The following is a 20577-nucleotide window of genomic DNA, read 5'->3' as shown; positions in this document are numbered from 1 at the left end:
ACCCACCAGACAGAGGGTTTGAGCAAACAATTGAGCTAGAGGAGGGTGTACATGCAATTATCACTATGTCATACAGACATCCCTAGGCTTACCGGGATGAGATTGAGCAGGCCATACAAGAGTTGTTGGCCTTGGGGCATATCAGGCCCGAGTTCTAGTCCCTTCGCTTCATTTGTAGTGTTTGTGAAGCTAAAGGATGGGACCCTTCACATGTGCACTGACTACAGGGCCCTAAACAAGAAGACCTTGAAGAACCGGTACCCGATTTTGCATATAGACGAGTTGATTGATGAACTTAGGGGGGCCAAGTACTTCTCTATGACAAATTTGCACTTGGGATACCATCAAATTCGGGTAAGGGAATAGAATATCCCGAAGACAGTGTTCAGGTGTCACTACAGGCACTTTGAGTTCTTGGTGATGCCTTTCGGGCTAACTAACACCCCAACTACTTTCTAGTCGTGCATGAACCACGTGTTTCGCAAGAAATTGCGCAGATATGTTCTGGTTTTCTTTGATGACATCATGATCTATAGCAAGACAAGGGAGGAGCATCTACAACACTTGGAGCAAGTGCTACCCAACTTGGAGGAGCAACAGTTATACGCCAAGATGTCCAAGTGTGAGTTTAGACTAACAGAGATGTTGTATCTTGGCCCTATCAATGGGGAGGATGGGGTGCGCGTTCACCAGGAGAATATTAGGGCCATCATGGATTGGCCTACACCTAGGAATGTGATGGAGTCACGAGGATTCTTGGGCATTTCAACTTATTACTGGAGATTCATGAGGGGATTTTCACAATTGGCAACACCCCTTACAGATTTGAAAAATAAAGGGGCATTTATGTGGACAGAGGTGGTGCACCTTAAGAAAGTCATGAGTAGTTGCCCAGTATTAGCCTTACCGTATTTTTCGCAGCCCTTCATCCTAGAGTGTGATGCCTCCAGAGAGGGCATTGGGGTAGTTTTGATGCAGGGAGGACATCTTATTGCTTTCAAGAGTCGGAAGCTACAGGCACAAAGACTGTACTCCATAAATGACAAGAAGATGTTAGCCATCATGCATCCATTCAGCAAGTTTCGATAGGATTTGGTGGGTCACAATTTTAAGGTGAAGATTGACCACAACAATTTTCGATTCTTCTTAGAGAAGAAGCAGTTGCAGGACAGACAACAGAAATGGATCAGCAAGATTTAAACGTATGACTTTGACATAGAGTATGTCAAGGGCAAGCAGAATGTTGTATTGAATCCATTGCTTAGGAGGCCCATGACACTCTCACCCATGAGCATTGCTCAAGACTAGAGAGCATAGTTACTGGTCGAGTACTCCAAGGATCGACAAGCATGTGAGATCCTTGATGGCATGGTAGGTGATGACCAGTACAGGGTAATGAACGAGGTGATCTAATACAAGGACAGGATTTATTTGTTCTCAAGCTCCCAGTTGAGGGAGAAGATCATACAAGTTGCACGTGGCTCACCTTTTGCAGGGCTCTAGAGGTTCCTCGGGACATACAGGGCCATTATAGAGTGTTTCACCTAGAGGGGCCTCAAGAAGGACATTTTGAGGCATGTTCAAGAATGTGATACTTGTCAGAGGAAAATGGGTGAGTAGACACACCCGATTGGCCTATTGCAGCCTCTCCTTATCCCTGAGAGGAAATGGGAGAGTATCTCCATGGACTTCATTACAGGATTGCCAGTCGTATAGGGGGGAGAATGCATTTATGTGATAGTTGACAGATTGACCAAATTCACCCACTTCTTTGCCATTTTGACTCGATATTTAGCTTCATTGATGGCTGAATTATTCTTCTGAGAGGTTTTTAGGCTACATGGTCTCCCTAAGACCATTGCTAGCGACAAGGATAGCAGATTCATGGGTGGTTTCTGGTAGGAGTCATTTCAACTTACGGGGACTGAGCTCACTCCTAGCATTAGCTATCATCTGCAGATGGACTACCAAATAGAAATAGTGAACAAGTGGATGGACGAGTACTTGCACAAAGATGTGGTAGGGCAACAACGTGCATATAGTGAACAAGTCGTTGGAGGGGTACTTGCGCAAAGATGTGATAGAGAAATAGCATGCATGGGTGAAGTGGTTGCATCTTGGGGAGTACTACAATAACACCACCTACCACATGTCTATAGGTATGTCTCCATTCCATGCTTTGTATGGTTATGATACACTAACCTTTGCTCATATGGTTTTTGCAGACAGTAGGGCCCCAAAGGCCAAGGACTGGGTACAGAAGACTCATGATATCCTTAGAGCTCTCAAGGATAACCTGCAGACGACTCAAAATCAAGAGAAGCTACATGCAGACAAGGGCAGAGTAGAGAGGCACTTTGAGGTTGGGAACATAGTCTTCCTGAGACTCCAACCGTACAAGCAATCCACACTCAAGAAGAAGGGCGCAAATAAACTCGAACCTCATTTTTATGGGCCTTATAGGGTAATCAAGTGAGTTGGAGAGGTAGCATATAGGTGGGAGCTTCCACCAGGAAGCAAGGTCCACAACATATTCCACGTCTCTTGCCTGAAGAAGGGTTTGGGACAGCAGGTCAAAGCATCTACAAAGTTGCCTAGTATGTATGATGAGAGGCACTTGATCTTGGTACCTGAGGCCATCTTGGAGACCAGAGAGAGGAAACTCTAGAGAAAAGTCATCAAGGAGTTTTTGGTCTGCTGGAGGGACCTACCAGAGGAAAGAAAGGATTTAATTGTGGAGCCCACAAGGAGAGAGGAAAGGTAGAAATTATAAATAGAAGACGAAGCTTCCATTTTGGGACTTTTTTCCATTTTCAGATCTGAATTACAATTTGCTTGTGCTACTCAGCCAAGTCAACTCATGTTGCTTAGCATAGAATTTTCCAGGCAGGAGTCTCACCTCTTCTTCAGGGGACTTTGAGTGACACTCTAGGAGAGTTCCACTTCATTGTGTAGAAGTTGTTTCGGAGCCAATTGTTGGTATATTCAGCCAATTCTGGGTGCAGGCAGGGCGCAGAAAAGAAATCGCACTACCTGGGAGAGGCAGCTCCCATGGAGATCGGGTTTCGGGTTTTTGAGCACCATTCCCTTGGATGTTTTGCTATAGGTTTGTGGTGGATTGCATGCCTGAACTGGTGAGGAATTACAGGGCATAATCAAGTATTTTTGGAGCTTGCGTAGAGTTGGAATGACATGAAATTTGTGGGACTTTGGGGAGCCAGCATAAGCTTCAGTTCTTTGCTGGAGAGTTTGTCTATTTTCCGGGGACATTTACTTGCAATTTCTTAGCTGTTGATGGGAGGCTTTTAGCTACTTACCAGCAGTGGATTTCTTGTGGGTTGCAGAGCCAATGAACTGGGGAATTTGCACATTTTAGGGCCTGCTGGACTAGTTGAATTTTGGCTGAGAGCTTTATGGGTTTTATTGGAGTTGGCCTGGGGAGCACTTATCTAAAATTTCAGAATTTTTTGAGTTGTATAGAGGATCGAAATAGCATTTCACCTACAAAATTAGCAGTAGGAAATTTTTGGGCCAGCACAGAGTTTGGAGAGGAGCTCGCCCAGCACTTGGGCTTCATTATTTTCACCTGGTTTTGGCCTTGCTTGTTGTAGCAAACCCAAGTTCTTCTACTCCTATTTATTTGTACTCCATTCTGCTCACATTAATAAAATGGTTCAGCATTTTGGTGCAATTTCTGGTGTAATCTAATATTTTGCGTGTGAAAATTTTTGGTTGCATGTCCATATTTTGCTTCTATTATCACTTAATATTTCCATTAAAAATAATGCACCCCATAGGAAACCCAACTGCTCCAAAGGGAAGCCCCTCTGGCCCCAAATAGAATTCAAGTGGATAAAAGAGATATTATCATTTAATGGCACAAATATTATGCAAGCGGATAATCACTAAGGGTTTTGTCAAATATATTTAAATTTGAGTTTTCCCTCCAAATACACAAGTCGACCTCATGTCGGCTTGACCAAGGGTCGTGACCCTTCATAGATGGTAACAACTATAAATTGGCACCTTTCTACATCATTCAGTCAACCCAACTCCGTGCTCTCTGAGGCAGATCAACACGCATTAAGTTTCTCTGTGGCTTGTAAGTTTTTGTGGTTTGTATGTTATCCCTGTGGCTCGCATTAAGTTTATCAGTGACTTGTAGTTGCATCTCAATGGTTCACACTATCTCCTGTGGATCGTGTTTAATATCTATGGCTTGCTACATTCACTAAAGACTCGCATATATACACTTCTATGACTCACATGCTTTGTACCGTCAGCATTACAGTACTATGACTCAGATCATATCCCTGCGGCATCGTAATCTTTTGTTTATGACTCAAATATATAATTTTATGTGGATCGTTTTTCACTGTGTGGCTCGGACTTTATCACTAGTGGCCCGCACCTCTCTGTGGCATGCCATATACTTTGAGATCGTTACAGTGATTCATTCATTATGACATGGTTCTCGCATACGGCTCCCACTCCATCTGTGACTCACACAATAATGTAGCTCTTGCTCTTATGTGGCATCGCAATGATATAATAGTGGCTCAGTCTCATACCTTATAACAGTGGTCTGTATGTAGCATGGCTCAATCTCTATGGCAGGCTCGCTCTGTATTCTCTATGGTACAGAACAATTCTACAGTGGTATCACTTTCTATGTGGCATCGCTCTATGGTGCATATCTACAGTGGCATTGTTCTCCTATACTCTGTGCAATTGGATGTAAGACAGTGACTTATATTACTATATGTTCCTTGACCTTGATGCATGATTGTGATGCTATGTATATGGCTATGACGAGAGCCCCTTGATGAAAGTAATAACATACTCCTGTTGACAGTAACCCTATATCAGTAACTTGTATTTATATGACTGAATTTAATATACATATGACATCAGCAACCTTAATGACCAGTAATCTTTGATAAGGCAGTGACCTCAATGCATGGTAGTGTTTTTGATATTACAATATCCTCATGACATATGACTGTGAGACAGTGATCTATGTCACTGTCATGATTTACATGACAATGACATATGACAGTCATACCTATGCTTGTGAGAGTGATAAATGGTAGCAGTGATTATTGATAATAATGGATGATTGAACTGCTATTGAGTTATATGACAGACAGTGACCTTGTATGACAGGGATGTCAGGGACCTTGATGAATGTCAAGGATATTGATCTTGACACTGACCTTGATGTAGTAACTATAACATGGTAGTAGACCTTGTTGTATGACAGTGTGTTCATGACAGTGAAGGATGGCAATATGATGACAGTGATATATGGTTTCAAGATGATATGACAGTGATGGCAGAACTTCCATGACAGCTACAGCAACAGTGATGTATATTTCACTCTTATGACAGTAAGATATAGTCTATTGTTGGTCTGGCCCTAGGTGGCCTAATATGACTGATGATGATGTCTCATGATTATTGTACTTTGTATCTCAGCTAAACTTTGATGAATATCTAATAGAAGAAGAATATGGTGGGGTTTTTCCCCTTATGAGGTTTTTACCTGTTCTCTGACCTAAATCCTAGTGTCTCTATTGTGTATGTTTTTCTTCTGTTGTTCCTTATTTTCCTGTTGCATTATTGATGTTATTTTTTCCTCTACACAATTGCTAATGATGTTATGGCATGAATGTTATATGAAAATGTTGATAAAGTTTGAAAATGCAATTATCTCCAGCAAAGAAAAATCTAATGCAATTATCTCCAGCAAAGAAAAATCTATCGCTAGAAATTAACATACTTCACTAGCCTTGGTCATTGGTGAGAGATGATGATGAATGAGGACTTCTTCCCGGTTCCAAGCAGCTGTAATTTTTCTATATTTTCTCTGTGGGTCTAGGCCCTAATTTTCCTTGAGTAATATAAAGTTAAGGAAGCTTGTTTTGGGCAAAATTTTCTGTAGTGTGATTGATTTCCCTATTTCATTTCCACAGAAAATTTAATTTCTAAAAGTTAAAATACCAATGAATTTATTCTTCCTGCAGTTCTCAAATTTTTATCGAGTAAATAATTTCTCGGTATAAAATAATTGTTGAGGTATAAATAAATCAAATCTGGTATTGGAGATTTAACAGTCCGAGGACATAATGTATGATTTTGTTCTCAGCATTAGCCAATACAACAATGTGAATGTTGTCCGTTGGCAAAATTCACACTCAAAAGAGAATGCTGTACATTGGGAAAATTCACACTCAAAAGAGAATAAGCCTACAATATTGAATAGCACAGTCAAGCAAACACTTCACATTATGAACAGATCTATCAAAATAATAATGGAAGACTTCAAGCGCTGTCCAACATAAAGCCCGCCCTTAAATACAAATTTGCTGTGAAATGGGTAGCTCAGAAAGACAAACATGATTATTAATTTATTACAAAACAATGTTGATGTAGATGCCCTATAATTACCTCAATAGAAATAAAATAAAGCATTTAAAAAATGTGGCAAAGAATAAAGCAAATCGAGAATTAAGAATGGAGCAAATGAACTGAAGATATAATACACACTTCCATCTCCGCTTCCATCACCAAGAGCACCCAATCTTCGCATCAACTCGGCAAATTCTGGCTTTTTAATATATTCGTTCACAAATTCATGGGAATTCTTCTTAAAAACAAGTTCCAACCCATACTGTAAAGAAACAAAAAAACAACAAAAGTATTATTTCGATATTATGTCTAGAAGAAATTTTCAGCAGATCTGTAAATTATTACTCGTAAAAATGGAAGCCCTTAACAAAATTTTGACAAATTTATGATAATGACAGTCCCAAATTCTAAGGTACAATAGTACTACATAACTGATCAATATAATAAATAAAATCCTCTCTTTCATATACATGGCTCTATTTGTATTTGAACAAGGACGGATTATCAAGATTAAACCTGCATGATCATGTTTATACAAAAGTCATACACCTGACAACACAAGTACAAATAATGACATCACATTCATAGACATCAGTTAATAACACCCACAAAAAGACCAGTTGGCGCTTTTAGAGAGGAAACAATCAAGACAAAACCAAGATCTTTTGCAGCAAATTTGAAGATTTTTGCAAGCAGAACTGGAACCATTTTCTGCCACAAATTCAGGGGTTTTTATAAGAATATTTTCTGCCAATGTCTTTGGATATATTTGTAGGTTTTATGAGAATATTTGGAGTTAATTTTAGCCCTCAATTTGAGATTTTTTTCTCTTTTTAAAAGAGTAAAATGTGAGATTGGCCTAAGAATGGAGATGCATACTTTTTCTCTTCAATCAGGGAACATAAATTTTGCAAGCACTTCCACCCAGCCTCGGATGTGGTTTTATTAGAGCTCACTCAACTAGGATTTGACCCTGCGTGGCCAGCCTCAATAAGAAAATAAGGTTGGGCTTGCGTTTGTAATGTGTGCCCATGGATCATGACATCCCAATGCCATAAGTTCAAACCCTACCTTTGGGTGCCCTTATGACTACAACAAGATTTCGAAACAGCTCATGGGAATGGAAGAATTTAAGAGTTTTAATAACAAGAATTGGAGCCATTCTTCTCCTCGATCTCCAGGGTTCTTCAGAGCATATTCTGAGCCATTTTGCAAGCAAAGTCCAGGGATTTTGTTAACGGGTATTTAGAGCTTTTTTCCATCAAATATGAGGGTATTATAAGCAGATTTGAAGTTGGCTTCTGTTGAGAAATCTAGGGCATCAATAGTTAAAAGATTTCTCTGCTTGATAATTGCTTGTGGTATACTTTTACTTCTTAGCTTATAGTCTTTTCTTCGTTAAGTTATTATTGTGTTCTTTTCATCAAGATAATTACCAATATGCAAAATAAAAGATAAGTGACATAGTATGTAGGCTTGTCAACCAGGGCCAAAACCTCTCACCTCTTGAGAGGAAAACCCGATCAAAATTCTTCTTCTAGATCTTCAATTAATGAGTACCAAGACCATGACAAAGACCCTTGACTCTAGTATCCTCCCAAGAACCTTGTCACTAACCTTGATGCTTTGCCTCTTCCCTTTCTCGACTTTCTTCTTGATCTCAAACTGCTATCCTTGGCTCCTTATAGAGAATCTCGGTCTCTATCCTTTACACTGCTTCTTCTCAACTTCCTTTAGAGAAACTACATTTCTATGATCTCATTGGTTTTCTCTAGAGAATCTCGGTCTCTAGATCTCTATCTCTGTCACCCATAACAAGTATCCTAGAAGAACCCTTCCTTCACTGACCCCAGAAGAATTCTTTCTTCGCTATCTCTATCCTTTACACTGCTTCTTCTCGACTTCCTTTAGAGAAACTTGGTTTTATGATCTCATTGGTTTTCTCTAGAGAATCTCGGTCTCTGGATCTCTATCTCTGTCACCCATAACAAGTACCCTAAAAGAAGCCTTCCTTTGTTGACCCCAGAAGAATCCTTTCTTCGCTATCCCAAAAGAAACTCTTCCTTCACTATACTAGAAGAAACCTCTACTTTGCTATCCCAGAAGAAACTTCTCCTTCGCTTGCCCAAAAGAAACTCTCCTTCGTTGACCCCAGAAGAAACCATCTTCGCTATGCCTAGATGAATCCTCTCTTTGCACTGTCCTTTTATCCTCTTCTTTGCACTACTCCTTCACCTCTTCTTCGCACTTCTAATTGTAGAGATGCTTGTCGAGTTGCTTGCCTCTAAGTAAGGCCGAGTGTGGCTATATATACACTTCATTACATGTCCTTTAGGCCGACATGATCACAAGTGGTTAGGCCAACTTCTTCTAGCAGTGTTCCATCATTGTAGGACGAATTGAAGAGGATAAGTGACAAGGTCTTGGAGAATACTTTGCATAGACAAGTTTGACCTTTTACAAAGTGTAACATGACTTCATTACATGACAATGACTCTAACATTTTATGACTAGATGACCAATAAATCCTAAAGACACTCAATGGGAGTATTGACTCAAAAATAAAATCTCTTGCTCAAGAAACCCATGAAGCAAGTAATACAATAATTTTATTTTTCTCTTTTACATCTCATTACATAAAACCATAATTACATGTCATTATGAAGACCGAACCTAGTTACACTTTTCGATGCTCCCTCTTAACTAGGGAGGTATTCATAATGGTACTTGGACTTTCTCAATCTAAAGAATTTCTCATAAGAAGAATTTGGATTGGTAACTCATTTGTATAGCATCATATCAACCAGCATTAGAACATAGCAAGGCCTTGACTAACAGCGCCATCTCTCCACAAGCTCTAAGCTCAATGCTGGCGAGACCAATGATTTATAGACACTCTCGTCATTGTCTCGCTCAGAACATCCCCTACCCAGGTACTCGGGGTGTGTTCCATGAGGACTATTCTTATCTTGGAGTCCCCGACACTAAAAGAATATCGGTCCTCCACAATTACCAAATAATTACCCAATCCTCCATTCTATCTTACCAGGCGAAGAGAAGAATGATGTGTCTATCTCTCCCTCTCAGATAGGGAGGACATATTCCAATAAAGGAATGTACTCATTCCTACAAAAGGAAAGTACCTAAGCTCCCACTTGGCTAAGGAATTTCCAAGTTTCTTCCAAGTAACAAACTTCCCAGGCTCCCTCTTAATTAGGGACCTACAACAACTTCTCAGGTGGAGATGATGGGATAACCAGCTGCTTGAAGAACTCCTCTTTTCTTTGATGTCATAAATTTCTTTTGTCATGGAGTCTTCATCTTTTGAGGACTTCTACATAGGGCACAAACCATCCATCACTTTCATCCATGAGTTAGTCATGTCCTTATTTCATCAGAAAGTGATGCATCAATTTTCCATCTAGCTTTGCTTCATGTCATGTTGCTTTCTTTATGCCATATTCTCTGAAAGGATCTTACATTCTTCAATATGGTCTTCCTGGAAGTGATCCATAGATCTTCCCTTTAGTAGTCCTAATAAGCCCATCCAAATATTAGTTTAATAAATGAACACTTAAATCAAACATTACATTTGTGATGGTCTTTCATCATGACATCTTCTTGGAGGTATCAGCATCCTGCATACATGTTGACACATCTCCCACAGATATCCATTGTCAAGGGTCTCTATCTTTTTCCCATTTGCATCAAAATCTTCATATCTTTCCGAGAGATATTCCAGTCAACTCTTCTTGGTCTCGAATGTTTAATGCCTTCTACTTTGTTGCATATTTTACGATATCTTCCTTTCTTTTCACACACTTCATTCCCAGGAGCTTCTAATCAGAGTTCCTTAATTGTAGTTAGCTTCCTCATGATTCATATGAGAAAATATTATGTTGATTTCATCTAGTGCGACTTATGCTTTTCTGCAATCTTTCAGAGGAGGAGATCCTTTCTTCTTTTGATCATGTTTCCCAAGATGGAAATAGTGATCCATATTACCTACAACCATATGACATGACTTTCATCCTATGTAAGCATACCTACCTCATCTTTTCTTTCGGTCATCCAGACTTCCTGTAGTAGCCTAATTTGAACGAAAGAACTTTATCCTTTAAGACCTGCTTCATTGTTATGTCATCATACCATCATTCGTTGGAATTCCTAATGAAACACTTGCTTTCTTTCTAGATCGGTGAATCCTTTGATGAGGATTCCATCAAGGAAACTTGAGAATCTTTCATATCCTCACCCAGCAAATGTTTCCTTATTGACTATTGTATGATGATCCCAGTTGATGATGACCTCTACTTCTTTCTATAAGTATCACTTGAGGTTTCAATGAGGTTTCCAAGAGCCCCAATTCTTTGTAATTAATAGAATTTATTCCAGACATCTTTTCTGCTTCTCATCTCAAGGGCTCTTACTTCTAATGCTTTTACCATGATGCTATAACCTGATGCATCCTACTTATTTACATTGCTTCCTATTTATAAATTACAAGTGGAAAGTACCTTTTGGTGAAGAAGATCATCTCAATCATAGTAGAGATCTTTTACTTCTTCCTTCTTAAGCTTCTTTGTCTCAGGTTCTTTCACTTCCTCAGTAATATGGGCTTCTTCCCTATCCCTTTTGTCCTTATTATGTTTAGGACAATCTCTTCTATAGTACCCAAGTTCTTGACATCCATAGCATCTTACCTTAGCCATGTTCTCCCTTTTCTTTTGAGGACCAAACTTTCCAAATTTCCCTTTTCTTCTTGCCATAGCAGTGTATGCTTGATTCTGTTGATTTGGTCCAACATCAACTTTTGCCTTCAGTCTGGTTTCTTCAATCTTACAAATTGACCATAGATCTTGAAATGTAGTCTCTTTCTTCCCATATAAACTTGAAGTGAAGTTACCCCATTCTTCCAGTAGTGCATTCAATACCATTGTGGTCATCTCTCTATCAAACACGACTTCTCCTAGCTCTTGTAGTCGATCTCGAATTTCTTTTATCCTCTTGAAGTATGAGGCCATTCCATTTTCCTTGGACATCTTTAGTTTGTAGAGTTCTTGCCTTAATGAGATTACTTCTCCTGCAGTACTTACAGAAAACAACTCTACCAATTTGTCATATATAGCTTTTGCAGTCTCCAACTTTTATACATATGGGATTAGAGAGTCTTTTATAGATTCTATAAGAATCCTCAAGGCTCTCACTTCTCCCTTCATGCATCTAGCATGTGCTTGTGTATCTTCATTTGGAGGTTGGGTTATCAATCCTTTGTTGTGATCCATGACCTCATTCTCAATAATATTTAGGTTTGTCCTTTTCTTCCATGCAAGGAAATTTGCAGCCCCGACCAATTTATTGCTTTCCTTGCAAAAAGAAATTTTGGTATTATCAGATATAGTCATATACTTACTTGAGAAATCAATGCTTGCTTCCTCCTTTATCTTGATGTTGATAGAGGATTTGCTTCTTGAGAGATTGATGAGAGAGATATTGATTCATGATCCTTCTTGAATGTTTTAGTCCTCCTTTCTTGAAGATGGTTTCAAGGCTCTTGCTGGTGTAGATTTCTTCAATCTAGGGTTTTGAAGATCTTGACCTTGATAGCCCTTGAATCTGCTACGATCCTTCTTGATTGAATGCCCCTTGTTGACTTTAAAACCTAAGCTTTGAAACCATGTTGAGAAATCTAACGCATCAATAGTTAAAAGATTTCTCTGCTTGATAATTGCTTGTGATATATGTTTACTTCTTAGTTTATAGTCTTTTCTTCGTTATGTTATTATTGTGTTCTTTTCATCAAGACAATTACCAATATGAACAATTGTTATGCTCTTAACCTGCAAAGTAATACCGAACATAGAATATGCGAAGAAAAGATACCCAGAACACAGAATATGCGAAGAAAATATACCCAGAACACAGAATAGCAATGATTTTATTACTCAGAGAGAAATGTTCACAGGCCTCTTCGAGGGGGCAACCTCCAATAGAGCAGAGCTCGATTACAAAACAAGACACAATACTCCTCGCAGGGAGTCTCTATCCTTTATATATGACTCATACATGCAATACCACGGGCCAATACCGTGGGTTTTATTAATACCATCTATCTAATACTACCGCCCATTTACCATCTATCTAATATTACCGCCCATTTGCAACTAACTATGGTCCCGTCATTAATTGCGGGTTAACCACTTACAAATATTAATATGGGCTTTATTGACTCTTGACTATGACGTGATCCCATGACATAAATAAGGGGGTTAGGGTGGGACCCTAACATGCCCTCCCCCTTAAGACTAGCCTTGTCCTCAAGGCTGAAGCTGCGGAAACTGCTGAAGAATAGTGGCTGGTTCCCAAGTTGCATCTTCCGGAGAGGTGTCTTTCCATTTGACGAGGACCTCCTTAATCATGCGGCCGCGCAGGTGCTTGTCTCGTGTGTCTAGAACCTGTTCAGGTTGAAGCCAGATTGACCCTTCTTCGTCCAATTCAGGTAGACTGGTTTGAACTCGGCAATTGTTCCCAATCACTTTCTTGAGGCACGATACATGGAAAACTGGGTGGATTTTTGTTGTAGGTGGCAAAGCCAACTTGTAAGCCACTTCTCCAATGCGCTGAAGTACTTGGTATGGTCCGTAGAATTTTGGAGAGAGCTTTTGACAACCCTTGTCTTTGAGTGATGTTTGCTTATATGGTTGCAGCCTCAAAAAGACCTGATCCCCTTCTTGAAATTGGCGCTCTGAGCGATGTTGGTCAGCCTGTTGCTTCATACGGTTCTGAGCTTGATGAAGATTCTCGCGCAGATGGGCGAGCATGGTTGCGCGGTGTTGTAGGAGTTGATCCACGGCTTGTACTTTGGAGCACCCCGTGAGATAAGAAGTAGGGGAAGGCGGAAGTTGACCATAGACTGCTTCATAGGGAGTCATTTTGGTGGTGGCATGATAGTTGGTGTTATACCACCATTCCGCCAGAGGTAACCACTGTACCCAAAGGTGTTGCTTTTCTGAAGTGAAACACCTAAGGTAGGTTTCTAGACATTTGTTGACGGCTTCGGTTTGACCATCTGTTTGCGGATGATATGAAGTACTGAGTTTGAGTTGAGTGCCTTGTATTCTGAAGAGCTCCTGCCAAAAATTACTGGTGAAGATTGGGTCGCGGTCGGACACAATAGAAGTGGGCATGCCATTCAATTTGAAGATCTGATCCATGAAAGTTTGAGCAACCAAAGTTGGTGTAAATGGTTGGGGTAGGGCGCAGAAATGAGCGTACTTCGACAGTCGATCCACAACCACCATGATGACTGACTTGTTCCCAGACTTTGGAAGACCTGTAATGAAATCCATGGAGACCTCCGTCCAAATTGACACCGGAATGGGCAATGGTTGTAATGTGCCTGGTGTGTTGACGGTTTCCCCTTTGTGGCGTTGACAGACGTCACATTCTGCTACGAAAGTAAGGATGTCCTGTTTCATGCCGGTCCAAAAAAATGATCTTCTGGTGCGAGCATACGTCTTCTGAAAGCCCGAATGTCCTGCAATGGGAGATGAGTGCAATTCTGCCAAAATGCGACTTTTGAGGGTGGATGTTGGTGATATTACGACTCTGTCCTTGTAGCGAAGAATATCATTCTGCCACGAGTAGCCCTTGCTGGAATTAGGATCTACCTGCAATTGAGAAATGAGTTGGGAGAGCCCGGGATGTGAAAACCATTCCCTGCGAGCCTCTTCAATCCAGTGTGGAATGGGGAGGGAAATTGCAAGCAGAGTACTTTCCTCCTCAAATTGGCGCGACAATGCATATGCTACACTGTTGTCTTTCCCTTTCTTGTAAATGATCTCATAATCATATCCCAGCATTTTGGCTAACCATTTATTTTGTTGTGGGGAAGATAGGCGTTGCTCCAAAAAATATTTAAGACTGTGATGATCTGTGCGGATTTGGAAACGTCGCCCCAACAAGTAAGGTCGCCAGGTCTCGACTGCATGTAAGATGGCCATCATTTCCTTCTCGTAGGTAGATTGGCCCAGATTCCTCCCACTTAGTTGTTGGCTGGTGAAGGCCAATGGTCGCCCTTCCTGCATTAAGACCACTCCAATACCTGTTCCCGAAGCATCACATTCAATGACAAATGATTTGGTGAAGTCCGGTAGTGCTAAGATGGGAGTGGAACACATGGCAGTTTTGAGAGCGGTAAATGCCTGTTGTGCTTCCTTGTTCCAGAAGAAGGAATTTTTCTTTAGGAGTTGCGTTAGGGGCTTCGCTATGCGGCCATAGTTGCGGACAAATTTACGATAATAGCCTGTGAGACCCAAAAATCCTCTCAGGCTTTTCAAGGTCTTAGGTTGAGGCCATTCTTGCATTGCCTGGATCTTTTTGGGGTCCACCTTGACACCTTCACGCCCCACAATGTGGCCCAAATACTCAACTTCTTCCATGCCAAACGAACACTTAGACATCTTGACAAATAATTTATGCGTGCGAAGCAATTGCAAGAGTAGATCTACATGCTGAAGATGTGCCGCCCAAGTGCCACTATAGATGAGGATGTCATCGAAGAAGACAAGGACAAATTTTCTGAGATATGGTTTGAGGAGGTGATTCATAAGGCTCTGAAAAGTAGAGGGGGCATTACAGAGACCAAACGGCATGACCAGGAACTCATAATGGCCTTCATGAGTTCTGAAAGCCGTCTTGGGAATGTCAACTTCCTTCATGCGAATTTGGTGGTAGCCTGAGCAAAGATCCAACTTAGTGAAGAATTGAGCCCCATTGAGTTCGTCCAGCAAATCGTCAACCACCGGGATGGGAAATTTATCTTTGACTGTTAACTTAATGAGGGCCCTGAAGTCGGGACACATCCGCCACTCCCCATCTTTCTTGAGGACCATGACCACTGGGGATGAATAAGGACTAATGCTGGGACGAATGACACCTGCTTCCAACAATTCCTTGATGATTTTTTCTATTTCATTCTTTTGGGTGAACGGATATCTGTATGGCCGCACATTTGGGGGTTGGGCCCCTGGAACCAATGTGATGCTATGATCATGTTCCCCTCGCGAGGGTGGAAGCTCATGAGGCTTGTCAAAGACCGTCCGATGTTTATTTAAAATCTGTTGCATCTCAGGATGAATTGGCAGAGACATGGTGTCGACTACCTGGATGGCATTAAATTGAGCTACCACTCCATGATGGCCCTTTTTTAACAATTTTTCCATCCTATGCGAGCTGATGATAGAGGGGGCTCCCGCCTGTAGTCCACGGAGGGTATGTGTGGAGTTGTTCTGCTTAAAACTCATATATAACTCCTGGAAATCCATTGTGATTGGCCCAAGAGTGCGGAGCCATTCCGCGCCTAGGACAATGTCGCAACCCCCCATGTGTATTGCAAACATGTGGGTTTTCAATTGATAATCCCCCATTTGAAGTTTGACATTTTCACAGCGACCTTCACATTTCATTGTGCCCCCATCTCCAATCTGGACTTGGAAGTTAGAAACTGCCCTGACGAAACAATGTGCTGCTTCAGCGATCTTTTGATGGATGAAATTATGGGTACTTCCACTATCAATCAAGACTACTACTGGGCGATGTTTAAGAAAACCCCTGATTTTGAGAGTTTGAGGGGAAGAAATTCCTGCCAATGCATTTAGCGAAATAATTGGTTCATCAGATACAATCTCATTTTGGTTATCTTCTTCGATCGCCTCCGGTTCCTCAAGTGGTGGATCTTCCTCGGTGGAGCTGTAGTCAGTGGCATCTATTTGAAAAAACTTGGGCTCTTTGCATTTATGACCCGGGGAATATTTTTCATCACAGTAGTAACATAGTCCTTGCTTCCTTCTTTCGGCCATTTCCGCAGGTGACACCTTTTGAATCTTAAGTGTCTGAGTCGTATTGGGAGCCTGTGAGGGACGACCTTTAGCGGGGAAGTTGGGGCGGCTGGATTGGGCTGTTAATGCACGTTCCACCTTACGAGCTACCTGGCAAGCCTCTGTCCATGTGGGAGGGTGGTGGAGTAGAACCTGAGCTTTGATGGCTTCTTTAAGACCGCTGATAAAGCATTCCATGTAGAACTCATCTGTGAAACCCCTAGTGCGGAAGGCTAAGGCTTCAAAAGCAGTAATATATTCCTCCACTGTACCCGTCTGTAGGAGCTTAGTGAGACGCCCCAAAAAAGAGTCTTCCTGTTCAAAGCGACTTCGAAGAGCTTTGGCAAATTGGGCCCAATTCTGAAAATGTCCATTGCAACGCTGATGCCATTCCTTCCATTGCCATCGTTCACTGTCCAAGTACATGGTGCCCACCATAAGCTTAGTCCCCTCATCTATGATATGATTCAATTGGAAATACTGCTCCATTTGTGCTAGCCATGCGGACGTGTGAGACCCGTCAAATTTATGCATATCCAACTTGGGAGGTCGCTGACTGGGTGGTGGATGGGTGTGCCAGACATGATGAGAGTGGCTAGACTCACCCTCATGGTATTCATGGCCATTATACGCCTCCTCGTGGGCTGGCTCCTTGCCCTTTGGGAGTGCATCATGTATCTGGAGACTTATTCCTTTAAGCTCAAGTTCGATATTCTTCACCGCAGTTTGGAGGGAGTTCACATGGTCTTCAATTTTGTCTATCCTTTCATTGGCCATCGCTTGAGCGCGAGTTTCTACCATACACCAACCTGATGAAAGATTGGGACCGCCTAAAAAATTTTTACTAAGAAATTGAATGGTACCACCTTGCTCGGCTTGTCGTCCTAATTCTGATGGGCTAGGTCACCAATAAGCGCCCCGGAAGATCTCAGACTCATTTTTTTTTTTTTTTTTTTTTTTTTTTTTTTTTTTTCTTCTGTGGAAAACTCCTAACGGAGTTTTACTCCTTCCTGATCAATACTGCAGTCGCCAAATCCTCAGAATGTCAATGCCGCCAAAAGTCCTGCGAAAATTATATCCAGGGACAGGAACCCTTCACAACTACTCCGATCTAGTGGATCTGAGAGATCTGAATGGTGGAACAACTGCTGCTGCTAATCTGATGGGGCTGCGGGACTACCCTGATAGAAAGGGAACTATGGTCTTGAGGAGTGTCAGGTGCTACAGATCGCAATATACATAAGGGTCTGACAGTAGTACTCAGCCCAATGTTTCAGGGCTCTAACTAAGGAGGATCGACCGTACCCTTAGCCGTACAACCCGACTACCCTATCGTACGGGCGAGTAATCTCTCCGAGTGCTGTTCTCGGTGTACTGTAGCGACAAGACGGCCGAAGGTTTATCTATGGCGAGGCTTCAAGGGAGCTAGGGGGCTTCCTATATACCCAGAGGGTACGTGGAAGACAGTCCGTGCGCGGTTCTGTCTAATGCGCTACTACTCGAAGGGGTACCCACAGGGGTTACAAGGGAGTCCAACAGACGTGACCACCTCTTGTATTTCCTGCGTGCATGCCTCCCCAAATCCGCAGGTTTATGCGCTTAACGACAGATCCCGTGGTTTAAAGACGCCGAACACGTCTCTAGCCAAAAAAAAAAATTTGCTAAAATTTGGAGATCCCACCGAGCCCTGGAAAGTGCTCTGATACCACTTGTTATGCTCTTAACCTGCAAAGTAATACCGAACATAGAATATGCGAAGAAAAGATACCCAGAACACAGAATATGCGAAGAAAATATACCCAGAACACAGAATAGCAATGATTTTATTACTCAGAGAGAAATGTTCACAGGCCTCTTCGAGGGGGCAACCTCCAATAGAGCAGAGCTCGATTACAAAACAAGACACAATACTCCTCGCAGGGAGTCTCTATCCTTTATATATGACTCATACATGCAATACCACGGGCCAATACCGTGGGTTTTATTAATACCATCTATCTAATACTACCGCCCATTTACCATCTATCTAATATTACTGCCCATTTGCAACTAACTGTGGTCCCGTCATTAATTGCGGGTTAACCACTTACAAATATTAATATGGGCTTTATTGACTCTTGACTATGACGTGATCCCATGACATAAATAAGGGGGTTAGGGTGGGACCCTAACAACAATAAAAGATAAGTGACACAGTATGTAGGCTTGTCATACAGGGCCAAAACCTCTCACCTCTTGAGAGGAAAACTCGATCAAAATTCTTCTTCTAGATCTTCAATTGATGAGTACCAAGATCATGACAAAGATGCTTGACTCTAGTATCCTCCCAAGAACCTTGTCACTAACCTTGATGCTCTAACTCTTCCCTTTCTCGACTTTCTTCTTGATCTCAAACTGCTCTCCTCAGCTCCTTCTAGAGAAACTCAGTCTCTATCCTTCACACTGCTTCTTCTCGACTTCGTTTAGAGAAACTCGGTCTCTATTATCCAATGTTTTAAAACTCCGACTCCGACTCCGACTCGGCCGAGGGTAGACTCCGACTCCGACTCGGTATCAACTCGGCCGACTCGATTTCAATGACTCGGTCATTGTAAAAAATACATTAAATATTTATTTTTTATAAAAACACATAATTTTAAAGATTTTCATTCATGTTTCCAAACACACAGCATTAGAATATAAATAGAAGACAACATATGATCAAAGTAGGCTCATGAATATGTCCTTTTTATCAAAATGGCACCCAATGCATTGTCCAATACATACACGATGATGATATAAAGATCAAAACAAATACACATAACCAAGGAGGCTATAAATGGCCTCTACAACAAAAGTCTGTGACCAGTACTACTGGGCCCTGGCTACTGCTAGAGTTGCCAACATCATCTGGCTCAGTGTTACTTGGGAGCAGGAGCGAAAGTGGGGAGCGAGAGCGAAAACGGGAGCAGGAGCGAAAGTGGGGAACGAGAGCGAAAATGGGAGCGGGAGCGACATTTTCAGAAGCTCCTGGTTTGGGAGCGAATCCCAGAGGAGTTCAACAACCAATGTCACTAACATCAAGGTACATAGAGGGATTGGTACTCTTGACTAAATACGAGTTCCATACCCTAATACATGACCAAATTCGACGGAAACATTGCAATCCTCCAATCCTGAAATCCTGAAAAACTGATAAGTCTGCTGGATTTTGAATGAAATCTAAAATTCTACTTTCTCCATATGAAATCCAATGAGGCCGAAACCACTCTCAAACATCCTGAGTCATTTCATGGTAATGTTAAAAATTTAAGTAAAAGGATGAAAATGAAGATTAAAGAGAATGTCACTTTTACTTTAAGAATTTAACATTACCATGAAATTTGAATAGCATATCAATAGTAGAGAGCATTTGAGTATGTAAATAGAGTTTGGGAGGGGGAAATGGACTCCAAATAACATTTAACTAATTCATAAAACACATTGGAGCCCAAACCAATCAGCAAACACTTCAAAATTTCATTAAAAAAATGTCAAATCATTGTTTTGATGGGATTACAGGCCACTGGTTATGACTCGGCCGAGTCAATACGGAAACAGCCGAGTTGGCCGAGTCATGGCTGACTCGGCCTACTGAACCGTTTCCTCCACCGAGTCACATTTCTGGGAAATGAAACGGATCAACTCGGCCGTTTCCGTTTCGAATCGGCCGAATTTTAAAACTATGATATGATCTCATTGGTTTCCTCTAGAGAATCTCAGTCTCTAGATCTATATCTTTGTCACCCATAACAAGTACCCTAGAAGAACCCTTCCTTCGCTGACCCCAAAAGAATACTTTCTTCGCTATTCCAGAAGAAACTCTTCCTTCGCTATCCCAGAAGAAACTTTTCCTTCGCTATCCTAGAAGAAACTTCTCCTTCGCTTGCCTAGAAGAAACTCTCCTTCGTTGACCCCAGAAGAAACCTTCTTCGCTATGCCCAGAAGAATCCTCTCTTTGCACTTCCTTTTAGCCTCTTCTTCACCTCTTCTTCCCACTTCTGCTTGTCGAGATGCTTGTCGAGTTGCTTGCCTCTAAGTGAGGCCAAGTGTGGCTATATATACACTTCATTACATGTCCTTTAGGCCGACATGATCACAAGTGGTTAGGCCGACTTCTTCTAGCAAGTTCTTGCATCGTTGTAGGCTAGCTTGAAGAGGATAAGTGACAAGGTCTTGGAGGATACATTAGATAAACAAGTTTGACCTTTTACAAAGCCTAACATGACTTCATTATGTTATGCAACCAGCTCAAAATAAAAGAAAAAGA

At 41.5% G+C, this 20577-nt stretch overlaps 1 protein-coding gene across 3 annotated transcripts in view; it reads right to left on the bottom strand.

Annotated features, from left to right (window-relative positions):
- The window catches only part of LOC149230188 (mRNA capping enzyme family protein), a 222091-nt gene that overhangs the window by 61471 nt on the left and 140043 nt on the right, over positions 1 to 20577 (bottom strand). For all 3 annotated transcript variants that reach the window (XM_089378889.1, XM_089378888.1, XM_089378890.1), the window contains one exon: positions 6550 to 6673. In XM_089378889.1, coding sequence (XP_089235015.1) covers positions 6550 to 6673 — 124 coding nt within the window. The remainder of the gene's footprint in view (positions 1 to 6549; positions 6674 to 20577) is intronic.

Source organism: Pinus tabuliformis, chromosome J (genome assembly GCF_031772625.1).
Source record: "Pinus tabuliformis cultivar Carrire ecotype Pingquan chromosome J, CPIR1, whole genome shotgun sequence".
Classification (NCBI taxonomy): Eukaryota; Viridiplantae; Streptophyta; class Pinopsida; order Pinales; family Pinaceae; genus Pinus; species Pinus tabuliformis.
This window is presented reverse-complemented; position numbering and strand designations above follow the sequence as displayed.